The sequence below is a fragment of the Balaenoptera musculus genome, chromosome 1, assembly GCF_009873245.2.
Source record: "Balaenoptera musculus isolate JJ_BM4_2016_0621 chromosome 1, mBalMus1.pri.v3, whole genome shotgun sequence".
Classification (NCBI taxonomy): Eukaryota; Metazoa; Chordata; class Mammalia; order Artiodactyla; family Balaenopteridae; genus Balaenoptera; species Balaenoptera musculus.
Window position 1 is genome coordinate 101,714,253 of NC_045785.1, and position 15,596 is coordinate 101,729,848.

Below are 15,596 nucleotides of genomic sequence, written 5' to 3' on the forward strand. Positions count from 1 at the left end.
TTTTCAATCAAATGTCACATTATTGATTCCCATTTATTCTCACAGCTTGGGCACTGTTGTATTAATTTGCTATCAACATGTGCCCATGTTGTATGAAGTGATGTCAGGGCTGGGGAAGGTTCTGCTTCCTTGTTCTCTCATTCAGAGCAGGGACCTCCTGGTGCCAGAGTGTGATCCATTTAGTAAAGGAGAGAAGGATTTCCTCCCAGTGCTGTGGACACCCGGGGCAGGCAGTCTGCCTGTGTTTTTAATAGCATATGGCAGAAAAGGAAGCTGCCATGCTCTAATACCACCCATCCCTTCTCGCCACTCTTTGTGGTTTTCTTTTCATGTGGGTCGTTTGTAGTCACACTCTACTGACAAAAGCAAAAGATGATGCCCAGCGGAACCACAGCCCTGCCAGTGGCTTCCTGGAGCCTGATATGCTGGCTCCTGGAGGATAGAGCCCAGGGCTGGACCTCTGAAGCCCCAAATCAATGATTAAATAATAGATGACCCGAACATAGGGCCTGAAAGAAAAGCCCTTATTGGTAATTGCCAAGGGAGTTCTCAACCGGGAGCAGTATTATCCTTTTAATAAGCATTTAGCCATATATGGGGGGAGGGGATTTGGGGTTGCCACCATTTCTGTCATTTTAGTAGGTGAGGTAGGGATACTAAACTTCCTGCATTACATAAATAGGTCATCCTCAACCAAGAATCATCCCCAAATGGCAATAGCCCCATTGAGAAACACTGGTAACCCATTACCCTTGTCCTGTAGATTGGGAGAGTGAAGGCTGGGAAGTTTAGTGACTAGCTCAAGGTCACAAAGCTACTTCCCTCCTGTCTTACAATTCCGGAAACTACCACAGGAAGTTTCCCCAAAATACAGGAGAAAAATATCAAGAGATCATTTCAGTGTGATTCCTATTGAGGCCAATAACCTATAGAAACTCCTCCAAAACCTATAGGAACTCCTCCAAAACATGGAAATTAACCCATAGAAGAGTAATGAAAAAATCTACAACGCTTTTTTATTGTATGTTTTCATTATTCTCGTCTTGGCCAAATTTTGTGGCTCAAGGTCTGTCATCTCAGCTTAAGTGGTGACAGTTCCATCCTTGTGCACAACCAACCAAAAGGTCAATGACCTCAAAGCCTCAGCTTCTCCAGCTGCATTTCTGCCTCAGGGCCACCCCGATTTCACTGCTATTTGGAGTTAGGATGTTAACGGTCTCCCCACTGCCAGGAAGCAAGATCCCTAGTAAAGGGTTGGGGAAGGGTCTTTCATCTCCATTTACTTACTAGAGACCACCATATGCTGTTCTGTGAAACTGGTCCATCACAGAGTTGATTTCTCCGGACTGGCTGAGCCTGGGAGCTGTCAGTTTAGCTGATGGTTTGCAAGATCAGAGGTGCCAGTCAAAGAAAGAGAAGCCTTCTGAGGACATGGGTTATTTGCTCAGAGATATAGAGACTATATGTGAGTCCTCAGCAAGCTTTCCACTGCCTGCTGAGAGCAGAGAGTAGTTTTCCTGCGGCTCCAATGCAGTTGCCACTGAAATAAGGCACTCCACGAATGTGAAGCAGTCGTGTTCAGCACTCATTTAAAAGTAAAGTGTGCGATTTTCTCATCAGTTTAATCTCAGTAATGATGAGAAACTTCCCTCAGGCTCCAGCCTTGCCCTGCCATGCCCTACCCTCCCTGCTGATGTCGGCAGCTGGGGCCCCCTTCCTGGCCACCGTGCAGATTTCTCCATGGAAGAGGAGAGTGTGAAGCCTCATCCCTTGCTCCCTCTGGCCCTCCGGGTGGGGGAGACGTGTGGTGGGTGACAGGAGAAGGTGGGAACCTCACTCCTTGACAAAGGTTAAGGGTATGGAAAGAGTCAGCAGGCTGCCCTGAGTAGACCCAATTTTCCAATTCTCTAGTGGGTCTGGGCTGCTTTGGGGTAAGATGGCTGTCCAGGGATGGCATGGCACCAGCAGCTGGCTGTAAAATCCTCTGAGGTACTCCTACAGTTGTGTCAAAACATGTCTCCCTGGGCCCCAGAGACCTTGGTTTCCCATTCGTGGTGCCTCCTAACATTTTTCCCTTCAAGACTGCCCTTTTTCCCACCTGCGCAAAAACACTGGGAAAAGCGTATGGGGGAGGAGTTGACAGCATGTGATGTTAACCCCAAACCCCTTCAACGACCCAAGTATGAGGAGAGTTCATTTCCTCTGTGAGTCAACTCCAGCGGGGCCAGTCTCAGCCCCCGGACCACTCTCACTCACCCCGCACCCCAGTCCTCAGTTGCCTCTGAACCTCTGGGAACATGGCCCATAGCGGATTGACATTTGGGTTGCCCAGGCTGACATACAACTTCTTCCGCAGAAGAGACCCTTCCACATCTAATGTAGTCTTTCTTAAGTAGCTCTTCAGAAGGGGAAAGTTTCAGACATTCGATAGGAAATTGTAAACACTGCACAAGAAGAGCTGGCAGGGCCCAACCGCTGCTGCCTTTCTGTATGCTCTGAGAGGGAGAAATAGTCCCCTCCAGCAGACTTAACTGACAGCTTCAAGAGTTTGAAGGCCCTGGAGAGGAGATACTGGTGGGCCCTCCACTTCCATCTCTGAATTTAAGAATGCAGCTGGCCGTGCATGTGTTGGGGGAGGAGGGGGCTGGCTGGCAATGGGTGCGCCCAGAGGATGGAGCCAAGACTATTAATCAAGTGCCCTTTCTCCAGGACAATTAATCAAGTGCCTTTTCTCCAGGACTTCCACTGGCCTCAGAAGACAGAGGGGGCAGAGATACCCAGGAGAGCCCTATTTTGGTTTCCAGCTGGGAACGTGCACTGAGTTTTCCTTAATACCCATAGCACCCAAAGGCTTTGCAGTAATACACTTTAATGCATGAAACACCCATAAATTATCCTACAAACTGTTACAACTTCCAACCTGGAACAACTTGGAAAAACCAGCCTAGCAAGCAGGCTCTTTTTTAATCTCTCAAGTCACAAGAGAAGAGAAAGTTCAAGCAGAATACACCTTCCATGAGAATCTCAGAGGTTTTTTGGTTTTTGTCTTATTTTTTGGGAAGAGAAAGGAGAGTTGAAATCAGAATGAAGCTGCTTGTTTCCGATGGCTCAAAGATGCCGCTCCTTGACCCCAAGTCCTCTCCCTCCCCTGGGTCTTTGCCGCTTGGACCCAAGGCGCTGCCCGCCCCACCCCTCCATGCCAGCTTCTCCCACACCTGGCGGCAGACAGCTGGAGGTGAGGCGTGAGACCCACGTAGCAGGACCTTCCACGGAGGTCCCTTGGCGAGCAGGCTTCCCCTATCAACCCCTGGGGCCCTCACTCGAGACTCCCAGCCCTCCAGCGACCCGCGGAGGAGCCCAGAGACCCTTGCTCCATTCCCTGCAGCAGGTCCAGAGCCCCCTGCCCCCCTCGTCCCCTTACCTGGGGACAGCGTAGCGCTCGTGCGGGACTCGGCGCACCCCCCAGCCCGCGCGCGCCGTGCACTAGCCTTCCGCGGCGCAGCCCACCACTCCTGCGGCCCCAGCGCGCTCGCAGCCCGCGCATCCCTCTCGCCACGCTCCTTCGCTCTCCCTCACTTGCGCGCTGTCCCCGTCTAGCAAGTCCCTGGTACCGCGGCGCGGCAACTGCAGGCGCCAGGGTTGCCTCCCGGACTTCGGGCCATCGGGGGATCGGGAACTCCAAGACCTGAGAGAGCGCTGCTCCCCACGACTCGCCCGCCCGCCGAGGCTCCCGCGCTCCCGCGCTCCCGCACCCACTGGGGACGCTCCCCTCATGGCCGCACTTCAGCCCGCGGAAGCCTCGGGGGGTGCCCGGAGATCTCGCCAGAGCGGGATCCATGCATACTCTCCCCAGGCGCCCAGCCACGCCGGCCCGCGCCCGTGCCCGCGCTGCGCCCCTCTCGGGCTGGGCTCGGGGCAGCCTGACTCACCGCTGCGCTCCCCTCCGGCTCCCAGCGCTCTCTGCTGTGCCGGAGCGCCGAGCTGCTCTAACACAGGCTTCTTGAATTCTTAGCCCCTCCTCCCGGACTCCTGAGTCACCCACTCCAAATCCTTTCTCCCACTCCAACCCTCCCCGGCCCCAGCCCCGCACCTGCTCTGGCCAGGCGGAGGTGCCCGCCAGTAGGGGATCCTGGGGACGAGAGATCGATCTTTCCCGGGAGGGCAGGCTCGACCCAGCCAAGAAGGGGTTCAAACCTCCAGAGGTCAAAAGGAAACGCACGGGGGTTGGAGGGGCTGCGCGCAAAGCCCGGCTGGCCAGGGATTTTCTGGGGCACCAGCAGTGGGTGCTGATCTCGGTTGCCAACGGGCCGGCAAGCTGGGGGTGGGCTGAACCGCCCGGCCCTCCCCGCACCTCCCCGCCTTTCCCTCCAGCGTTGCCTGCAGCCAGCTACTGGAGCAGGGGGCGGGAGTGTCTGCCCGGCGTCACCCTCCGTGCCCTAGGCTTCGGCTGCTCCTGCTGCTGGCAGCCAAGAGAGAAAAGCCCAGAGACCTCTTTCTCCCGGGACACCTCCCGTCACCCTGGGAGAAAAGAGCACCCAGGGGAGCTCCTGGAGATACCGGTGCCGGGGCTTCTCTGACACGAGGGAGGACTGTGGCTCCAAGAACCAGAACCAGCTGGAAGACCCTGGGGGTAGGGGCAAGTCCTGCGTAGGGACGAGGGGCAGAGGACTTAGGCATCAGCACCTAGAATCAGAGCATTAACTTGAGGCCCTGACTCTGGAAGTTTCCATCCTGGGGCCCCCCCATCCTCCTGAAATTGTAGGCAAATTTGTCTGGCTGTGTGTGACGTGTGCACTTTTCTGGGTAGAGGGTCCGCAGCTTTCATCAATTTTGCAAGAGTTCTGTGACTCTAAAGTGACCTAGGCAGAGAGCCTTCTGCTTCACCCCAAGCCCTACCTAAATTCTGCTTTTCCTCCACCATCCATACTTTCAGTGAGGTGGGATCTCCTAGATTGCCCTCCAAGATTTCTTGGGTTCCATGGATACAGACCTTGATGGGGGAACTTGTCTGACCCATGGCCCATACTAGCAAGGCAGAAATACCCCTTAAGTCAGATTTCTACCAAGTATGCCTCATTAATTGTAATAATGTTCTGGGGGATTCGTGGGTCTTTGAAAATTCATACCACCATCCCCTCTGGTGTTGAGCTTGTAGATGTTTTTCTTCACTTCTTCCTTGAGCAAATTGCCTGCTGAACCCCTACGCTGTGCCTGAGTCTACAAGGGAAGAAGGCATGTAGGGAGAGAGACAGAGAGAGGGAGCGGCAGAGTCTCCCTTTATGGGTGAAGCCATGCCAGCACAATTAAGGTGAAGGTCACTCTCAGGTGCCAGGATTTAGTGAAGCACAGGAGTTCCTGCTCTAAGTCCAAGGGTGGCCCTTGTCCCCCAGTGGAGGGCACTTGAGCAAGGTGAGGCCCTGCTTAGACACAGATTGGGCTGAGGTTTCTTCTTCTTTCTGTTTTCATCTTTGCTCCCATACCTAAGTTCACCCCCTTATGTATGCTCTGAGAAGGATGAGGTGGGAAGAAAGCCCCAGACTTGGAAGGGAGATTTAGCTTTGATATGACCTCGTTATTTCCCAGCAAAGCCTCATCTGCTTGAGTTGTTGAGATACAAACTGGTAGAGGAACACACTTCGGAGGTGAGTGTAAGTGACCAGAGCCACCATGAAAGGCCCTTTCTATATAGAAAGGCATCAGAGTCAGAGTGATCAATTAGGAAATTTATCATCGTCAGTGAAACAAAGGAATTTCCAGACCATAGGACAAATTCATTCATCAATCATGTTACCTATAAACTTGTTTGAAAGCACCAGCCCTAAGCCTTACATAATAGCTGTCCAAGAATTTAGGGATGAAGTTGAAAATTTTAGAATAACAGAGTATTTGATTGTTGAATACAGAGCTTTTATATGTGTCCTTGTGATATCACCCGGAAGGATAAAAGGATTTGGGGCACTTGTGGTTCTTTTTCATGAAGTATGTAAGAGGGAAATTTAAAAGTGATGTAAGCAGGATATAAGCCTGGATACCGCCCCCCCCAAATTGTTGATCACATTCTGATGGCACATGTTGGTTTAATAAGTGCTCCTTTCCATCCCTGAATAGCTCTGTTTCTGTCCCTGAACTTTTAGGATCTTGAGTAAATTATAACACGTAAATAACAAACATACACTCCAAAGATTGATTATTGGGCGCCTACTATGTGCCAGGCCCTGTAACATGGCCATGGTACCTGACCAGAGAGCTTGCGTTTTTGTGGCAGCTGGATTATTAGATCCTGGCCATGTTTATCACCATCTCTCCTGGTCCTAGCACGAGGCCTGGCGCACAGTAGGTGTTCGGTGAATGCTTGTTGAATCCAAAAATGGTCAGAGCCATTTGTGGCTGTCAGACAACCCATCCACACTGGGTTGGTTTCCAGCAGGTTCCAGGTCAGACTGGCCTTGGCACAGAGACGCATAGCCAGGTGTCTCTTCTCTTGCTTCTTCCACATTCACGAAGGGCCCAAACAGAAATGTCTTCCTCCTGGGTCATTGAGACAAGGACTTTAAAGCCTGGACCAGCTGCATTTATAGGAATGAAAACAGCTGAGAGGGCAGCGGGCAGAAGGAATGGTGCAGACAAGCAGAGGGTAAGACTGTTTTCTGTACTAGATTTTCTCGAAAGCTTTTTATCCAGAGTATCAAAATAACCAGCAGCTGATGCATTTGCTGCCTTGGAGGACAGATTTTGGCATGCGCAGTAATTGTTGTTATTTCTGAGGATTCAGAAGCCTCCAGCCATTGAGTGCCTCATCAACAGCAACACTCAGCCTAGCACAAAGCTCCTGCCTCTCCCTTGCTTCATTCCAGAAGGCCAGGACAAAGTGCACATGCTATTTAAAACACCAGGAGGCTCAGCAGCGATCTGCCAGTACTGATGGAATCACCAGATCTGCTCGCAATACGTGTGAAGCAGAAATATTGTCCCAATTGCTGGAGGAAGTGATAGCTTCAGTTCTAAGATTTTTTTGTCCCCCTTTCTTCTAATCAGAGTGGAGAAAAACTTCAGAAGAGGAAATGTTTTATAATGCTTAGTGAGGTGACATGGTTACAAAATCACAGAGAGGGTCACTCATTTATGCAGGAGGACGCAGTTCAGGAAGGACAAGGGCGCAGCCAAGTACAAATGGCCAGGGTCAGGACCAGAATTCAGGCCTCTTGACTTCTAGGCAAGTCTTCTTGACACCACACTTTCTGAAAGCGGCTGAGGGAAAGACCTCCCATCCCCGGCCTAAGCAGGGAGGCTGGTAAAGGAGTGAAGGAAGGCCGGGTGCAGAGAACACTGCAGTCGGGGGAGGGGGTCCCCCTTCTCTTCTGGGGGACCAACCCTGCATACTCACGGGGCCTCTCTCTGATATCTCCTTTCTCCCTCTCTGATATCTTCAATTGCCCCATCTCTGCAGGTCCCTTTCCTTTTGCTTGTGAGCACTCACTTGCCTTTTCTCTCCTAAAGAAACCACTGGCCCTCCTGCTGCCGAACCAGTGGATTCTCGACTTCATTCACTACCAAATTCCTCAGCAAAGTCACACTGTCTCCTTGGTTCCCCTTAACTTCCTGCAATCTGGTTCCCATCTTCTTCCCCTTCCCTTCCCTTCCCCCTACTGAACTGGTATTTTCTTCTTCAGGGTCACCAGTTGCAATAATAACACCACCACCAACATAATAATGGCAGCATTTATTGAGCGCATCCCTAGTTTCAGGTCCTGGACAAGGCCTCCTCTGGCCCAATCGGTAGGTATCATCTGTTTGTAAATAAGGAAGCTGAGGACCTAAGAGGTAAGTCTCTTGCTCAGTATAAGTCAATGGCTGAGCAGAGATTTGACCCAAGCCTGTGGTGCTCTTGCTGTTAGACCCCATGCCTCTTCCTCCTTTCAGCCAAATTCAGCAGACTTTGCCAGTCCTTGGTTTCCTCTCCGATGACCTCCGGCATCATCACTTTCCTTTCTAGGCTTCTGTGACTGCGTCCTGGCTTAACATCTACCTCCCTGATTTCTCCATCTGCCCTCAGAATGCACATGCCTCCCATGGCTCAGTCCTGGACTTACATTCTTTCCCATGCATCCTCTTTCAGGTGTTCCCTCCTCGTTTTATGATTCCACCCCTACTTCACCTCTGACCTCTTACACACGCCCCTCAGTCACTGACATTTTGAGTGTCGCTATGTGCCAAGTGCTACCTGGGTTCTTGTTTTAGACCGCATGCACGGGCACTAGCAAGGGCCCTGTTGCCATTCCCCCTCCACCCCTCAGCACCTCCACCCAAAGTCTTTATTCTTAACTCAACCTGCAGCAGCCTGGAGGATCTCGTCCTTGGAACCAGTCCGAGAACCTAGCTGGGCTCAGAGCAGTTCGGCTCTTCTCCAGCGGGGGCACCGCAGTCCAGGAAAGCTACCAGCTTGGAACTGGGAAGATTTAACTCCTCGAAGGTCGTGAGACCTTGGGAGAAAGATCTATCCTCTTTGAGCCATAATAAGTATAATTACTTATAATTATATAATTAAATATATTAAAGTAATTTCTGAGCACCTTCTATGGGCCAGTCCCGTTCTAGGTGCCGGGGATTCAGCAAGTGAACGAAACAGCCTCTAGTCACATGGAACTGAATTTCTAGAAAGCTGCTTCACCCACCATTAACTAGTTATTTAATATACAATATATACCAGGCCTGTAAAAATAAAATTGTGATTTAGTTGAGCTTGACTTGGAAAGAAGGGTGAGACAGAGGAAACAGGCACTGATCTCCTTAGGTGCAGAGTCTAGCGAGCTTCCCAGTGGATCGGAGTCTCTCCTCTGCTCTCCTGATGCAAACAGCTGTGAGCCTCCAACTTCCCAGACTGGTCCAGCTCTGTCCGCACAAGGGCCTCCAATGACCCTATGGCCACCACGTGGACAGCCCGGATCTCGTCTTCGTGGGTGCTGTGTTCAGACAGCTCTGAGGCTCTCCCCTTCTCTCCCACTAGGACGGGTCCTCAGTGCTACTCAGGAGCCCCCGCAGTACTGCTGCTGCCCCGGAGTCTGCACCCAGGTCCTCATTCCGCAGCCCCCACCAACCCTGGCATCAGGCATTCCTACTGGGGCCACTGCAGAGATGCCCCTGGGGCAGGGCCCCCTAAAGATCAAATTCTGTCTGTAGAGCATCACGGCTGCTCTGTCCCGTCACGTGGTGCCATGTTGACAATTAGTGATCTGTGCTACTGAGGCCCAGGCAGGAGCCTCATGCCCTCTTTGTAATGCTCCTATAGAGGAGTCTGGGCTGGGTGGCTCTAGGTCACCTCAGTCGTCCAACTCAATGCATTTATTACAGTCCTGGGCAGGATCTGTGTTAGGTACAAGGAAACAAAGATCAAGAAGAAGTGTTTCCTGCCATATAGAAACTTGCCATCCAGTGGGGAAGCAGAATGTAAACTGATAAGATACATCCCAGGGAAGATATGGAAGCTCAGGGGATGGAGCATTTGACTAACTTGGAGCTTCAGAGACTCTTCACTGTTGTCCATTGCAGTAGCATAAATTCCATATTCCTTAAAGCCCTGTGTCATCTGGCCCCTTGTGCCTCTTCATCTTCCCCTCTTGCAACTTCCTTTACTTTTCTACAGCTCCAGCCTTAGTGACTTTTTTTCAGTTCATTTAATAAGCTGTGCTGGCACCTCTGGACCCCATATTCCTTTTTCAGTTCTTCAAAAACTATCACTCCCCAAGCTCCATCTTGCCCATTTCGCTTCCTGTGAGACTCATCTCTCAGAATCTTAGATGACATTTCTAATGGGGTGCTTTCCTTGATCCCCCAAGTCAAGACCGGGGGCCCTTTCTAGGTACTTCTGAGGCATTCTGTATTGCACAGAGCAAATGCTTAAATATATGTAAATGAGCTAAGCTTTGAGGCATGAGTCAGAGCCAGGGAAGAATGTTGGGAAGCACATCATTTCAGACAGAGGGAAAACTTGAACTAAGGTGTGCAAGTGTGAAACAGCATGGTGCGTGCAGGAAGCTGCAGTCGGTTCAGAATTAATGGGGCACGAAGTGGCAGGAGATTAAGCCGGAGGAGTCACAGGTCAGGTCAAGGAGATTGTGGATTATGGAGAGTAAGACTAAGTGCAGGGAGGCCCCCCCGGGGTCTGTAGTCATTCCCAGGCAAAATGGTCATTCCTCAGTGTCATCTGTCATGAAGAGGGAGGGAGCTGGGGTATTTACCCTCCAACCTCCATTCAAAATTGGTTGAAGGCTATTTTGGGGGAGGGGAGAATAGTCCCCCACCACTAGTAGTTTGCCTCCTTTACTCATTTGAACACACTCTTGCAGCCAGAGAAAGCCCCCACGTACTTGTAGAAAAAGACCATAAGCATGCACCTCGATAGTGAGATCTGAGGCACTGACGGCACCAGTACCTTATGCTACACATTCTTAGCCCGATGCTCCAAAGTCTTCCATTTCTCTCCTCCCAGTCTGCTCTACTTGGATTGAAACATAAAGTTCATATCCAAGTGAACAACAACGATGATGCCTGAGCGGGGCACTGGGAGCTAAGCATGGAGAGGAGACACGTTCAAAATAAATGCAGGGGTAAGTTTGTCAGGACGTGGGAATGGTTGGATGAGGGGATGAGGGAGAGAAAGGGGTGTCCTGGATGTCCCCTGGCTTCCTTATTTGCCTGACCAGGTAAATGTTTGTGCCAACTATGGAGATGGTGTCAATGATGGAGGCTGTGGGTGGCTGGGAAGCAGAGATCTTCAGTTTAGGATTTGGGGGGACCTGTGGAACATTGAGGGGCATCTGTGCAACATGAAAGTCTGGAAGTCAGGAAAGATGTCAGGGCTAGCAGTCTCTGCCCATTGCATGCAGGCTGAACGGAGCCAGAGGAATTATTCCAAAGTCTCTACTGAGGACTCCCTCCCTCAATGCCATACTCTCATTCCTCTACCATATTGGCACCAAACCAACTCTGGGGCATCTCCCAGAGCCCTGAGCCCAGGGAAATAGGCCACTTGCTCCAATATTCTCTGGTTCTTTCCTACCCGTTTCTCACCGCCACCTTTAGGAGCAGGCCCGAGAGTGAGGGAAAATGAGGACCCTGGCCAATGATCCCCTGGCCTGGCCTGTCTTTCTCCTGCCCATCCTCCTCTGCTGGGCTGAAGGGAAGTGCTTTTTCCTCCTCCTTTCCTCAGTCAGACCTCCTCTTAGGTTACGCTCTGGACTCTCCCCTACTTAGGCCTATAGTGAAACTCTGTGATCAAGAGCTCCAAGTCTGGCTCTTGATATTTTAATGGGAGCTTAAGGAATTCAGAGACCACCCCGCACCCTGCTTTTTTGACTCTGAGAATGCTTGGCTTTCAAAACCATTTTCTTGCTATGAACTCAAAAATCCTATTCTGGATGTGGAAAACTGAACATTGACTCTTTCTTTCTCTTTGCATCCCAGCTGCAACAATCCCAAAAGTCTCCTATGAAAACCACAGGCCTCTGGAAGAATAGGGGGAGGTTAAATACTGGGAATGCAAAAGAGAGTATATACACACATCCTTGTTACAGTCATACAATAGGCAAGAGTCTACCATCCCCACTAAACTATAAAATCCTAGGAACTGTCAATTCCTAGTACCCATCATAACACCTGGAGTATAGTAGGTCCTCAACAAATGCATATTATTGAATGAATCCATTGAAACTCAGAGTTTGAATAACCAGACAGAGGTCACACAGCTAGCAAGTAACTAACCTAGTGTGTGGGCTCCAAGACCCATGCCCTCAGCATTGCACCTTACTGACTAGTATTTGGAAAAATTCTTAAAGAACCAAGACTTAGGTATTTAAAATCATGTTTTGTCAGCATGGTAGAAGCTAAGAAGACTGTAGACCATTCAGGTGTGCTGGCTCACTTAACAGTTTAACCCCACCATGACCCTGGCCATGCTCCCTTAGCCCCACTCAGTCTCGGGCTGTATTCCTGTTAAGTAAGCAGCAGTTTGGGAGCAGCAGGGAGTTCCTGGGATCCATTTCCGGTACTGATGGCGTGCCTGCTGAGATGCCGGATGCAGCAGATGGGGGACACGCATCACCCCTGCAGGTAGCACCTTTTTTTTTTTTAAATTAATTTATTTACTTATTTATTTTTGGCTGCGTTGGGTCTTCGTTACTGTGCGCAGGTTTTCTCTAGTTGCGGCGAGCGGGGGCTACTCTTCGTTGCGGTGCATGGGCTTCTCATTGCAGTGGCTTCTCTTGTTGCGGAGCACAGGCTCTAGGTGCGCGGGCTTCAGTAGTTGTGGCACGTGGGCTCAGTAGTTGTAGCTCACTGGCTCTAGAGCGCAGGCTCAGTAGTTGTGGCGCATGGGCTTAGTTGCTCCGCAGCATGTGGGATCTTCCCGGACCAGGGCTCGAACACATGTCTATGCATTGGCAGGCGGATTCTTAACCACTGTGCCACCAGGGAAGTCCAGGTAGCACCTTTTTGACAAGGGTCTTGGTGCCAGCAGGACTTCACTTCTGCCAGACTGTGAGCCTGGCAAAACTTGCCTCCATCTGAGGGACCAGTGATCACCCTTAGGTTTCCATTCTGCTCTCAGGAAGTGGCCTGGGATAGTCACTGGCCCTGAGTTGAAAGGGACTGAAATCCATTGGTTCTCTCAGGGGTATCTGCATTTCAGTGGGCAACAGAGCTGGCTCAAGACATGGCAGAGCTAACTTGTAAATTGGGTGAAGGGGACATTTGAAGGAACACAGGATCTGGGGGGCGTGGGGCACTGAAATAATTTCTCATTTGTTCATGGACAGATGTATTGACATCCATGGATCATGGTTTCTCTGGTATTTAGGCCTTTGCACATGGTCTTTCCTCTTCCTGGGACATTTTCCCTGCTCTGTGTCCCCTCCACTAGGCTGACCCTGCCTTGTCTCTGAGGCCTCAGCGCAGATGTGACTTTGGAGGCAGCCTGACTCCCCAAGTGTGGGGTAGGGTCCTCCCCTGTGGCCCCATCACCCCCTCTGATTGTGCCTCTGCAGCGTCTGCACTGGATTACAAAGGCCTGCCTGCCTGTTGGTCTCCCTTCTCTCTCCCTCAACAAGCTTCTCTTGGCGGTGGCAGGGGCCGTGCCATCCCCAGCACCTACCACAGTGCCTGCACACAGTAGACGCCCCATTCTTCATTGTTACTTAACTGCATGTTTACACACATGCTTCTCAATTCTTCATTTGCCTTTTTGTGGATGTAAGTGAAACACGCGTAACCACAGTTTCTTTCTTAGCTTATACCTTTCCCCAAGAGAAGCAAAATAAAAAAGCCTAGGCTTTAGAACCCAAAAGATCTGGGTTCACAATTCCAGTTCCTTCACTTATCAAGACCCACACATGTAAATTAAAATGAGGCCCGCCTATAAGGCACAGGAGGGGCTCTGTTTAGCAGGTGCTCAACACAGACTTGGGTGCATCGCCCCCTCCACCGCACATGCATGCACACATGCCCCGTGCAGACGTGTCCCACGCATGCACCCCCCACGTGCTCTGTCATGGGCTGAGCTGGATGGATCGTAGCAGTACGTGCGGGAGACCAAGGGAGGTTTGAGTGACCACCACAGGGTTAGAGAAGGAGGGGCTGCCAGATGCTACAGGACAGCGAGGGGCTAGGATGCAGACCAGAACTCTTCTTCTCCAGGCTCCTTGCTCCTCTGGGTGGTGGAATGTCCTCAAGCTGTCTTTCCTCCCTCATTCTGCAAACCTGCAGAAGTTTTTTTGTTTTTTTTGTTTTATTCCAGGGTGGAGAGTCATTTATCGGCATTCTAATTTTAAAAGTTCCCCATGTGCAGAGCTGACTTTGATCTTCAGCAGGAGTTTATTTCTTCCTATTAGCATCACATTATACAATCTCTGACAGATCAATCACAGATATTGTTGTACTGTTTATTCTACCCACTGATAATTTTACTTTCAAAATGTTATTTTAATTAAGAAGGAAGTACATGAGGGGAAGGCATTTTCCTGACAGACAGGCTTCTGTGACCCCACAGAGCAGGTGTATGCCTGCAATGCAGTGTCTCCAGCAAGGACTTCAGGTCTCAGCCCCAGGGAGGAAGTCAGTCCTGGGCTTATAGGATGTCAGGGGAGGACTGGGAAGATCTTGGTTAGATATTTTTCTGAGAAAAAAATATCTAACCAAGGTAAGATATTTAAGCTGAGTTAGATATTTTTCTAAGAAATTTTCTTCTTTGTCTTTTTTGGATAGTTTGCCTTTGTGTTATATAAAATAAAGAATGTGATTGACGTTTAATAGAAGACTGTATTGGCATACGGGTTGGGCCTGTGGTCTTCAAAGTTCCTTTATCCTAGGACGGAGTCCAGCCTGCCGCAGCCACTTACTACCTCTGTGACCTTGGGTGAGTTTCTTAACCTCTCTGAGCACCAGATTCCTCAGAGGAGGAAGAGAAGGAGGGCACATGGGAACACTGGGAGGTTTAAACAAGACAATGGAGGGAAGGCACTTTGGGATGTTCCTTGGCACAGAGTGAGTACTCGGTGAAGCGATCATTATTTGATTCCACAGATACATTTCCTTCTTCTCAGATGAAGCTGGGATGAGAGAGGGGGAGACGCAGACTTCGCCAACTTGACAGTTTTTCAGAGGGCCCCCCCTGGTTTGGAAAGAGTAGCCACTTGGAAACCACAGAATCCAGAAACACATTTCAACCTCACCATTTACCCTCAAGTTCTGGACCTAGAGCCAGATACCAAGCGGGTTGGAGCAGCAAGTTCATTTTTTTCAAAAAGGAAAGCATTTTGTGGTGAGGGGAAAAATACTTGTACAAGAGGCCCGAGAAGAAAGGCTCTGATGTGTGAAGTCGTCCCTCTGGATTGAGATGAAATAAAGAGCTACTTTGCTACCAAGGTCTTAGGATGGAGCAAAGAGCTGGTTTAAACTCTGCATCTGATGTGTGCTTTGGTGAAGCTAAATCCTCATTAAGTCATGCAGTGTCAATGCCAACATCATACTGTCACACCTGATTGGTGTGATTAAGGTGATGAGAAGGCCTCCTTAGCCCCCTTGGAAATGAGCCTACGTTGTCACAGAGGAACGACAGTTGCTGAAGGACTCTTATCCCCATGATAGAACCTGGGAGCCATCAGGGCCTGGACCAAAAAGCTACAGAAATGAAAAAAAAAAAAGAAAAAAAAAACCCCTAAAAACTCTACAGGGTAAAACCATCTTTCCCACGTGGAATTCTATATTAGGTCCCATCAGAATAAAGTTCAAGGGGCAACCACACTTCTTTTGCCGTGTTAGAATCTTGTCATTTCAAATATTGAGCCCTCTGAGATCAGGTATTCAGCGTTTTTCATCTCTGCGCCATTGGCAGATCTGAGTACTCACAGTACCTGGCAGAAATTGAATTCAGTAAAATTATTCCAAGAAATGGGCCATCGTTTGGGGTCATTTGCTATTGAAAAATCTTTGTTGTAATGGGACTTAAATACTGTTCTTTAATAACAGCTGGGGTCTGTTGGGGGGGGAATAAAGGTATAAATGAGGTAGAAACTGAAGACAGCACATACGGCATTGTCATTAGTGGG

The 15,596-nt window shown here is 50.0% G+C and overlaps 1 protein-coding gene across 3 annotated transcripts in view; it reads right to left on the reverse strand.

The window, feature by feature from the left end:
• The window catches only part of NGF (nerve growth factor), a 50,194-nt gene extending 46,212 nt beyond the window's left edge, over positions 1–3,982 (reverse strand). Inside the window, exon 1 of one of the 3 annotated variants that reach the window (XM_036840755.1) lies at positions 3,930–3,982. Coding sequence is in view for 1 of the 3 variants with exons in the window: in XM_036840585.1 (XP_036696480.1) it covers positions 3,753–3,838 (86 nt within the window). In the remaining 2 variants the exon portion in view is untranslated. Of the gene's footprint in view, positions 1–3,421; positions 3,443–3,752; positions 3,889–3,929 lie in introns of those variants that run through there. The other 2 variants (XM_036840585.1, XM_036840680.1) reach the window with 2 other exon arrangements.
• Between the last annotated feature and the right edge of the window lie 11,614 nt (positions 3,983–15,596).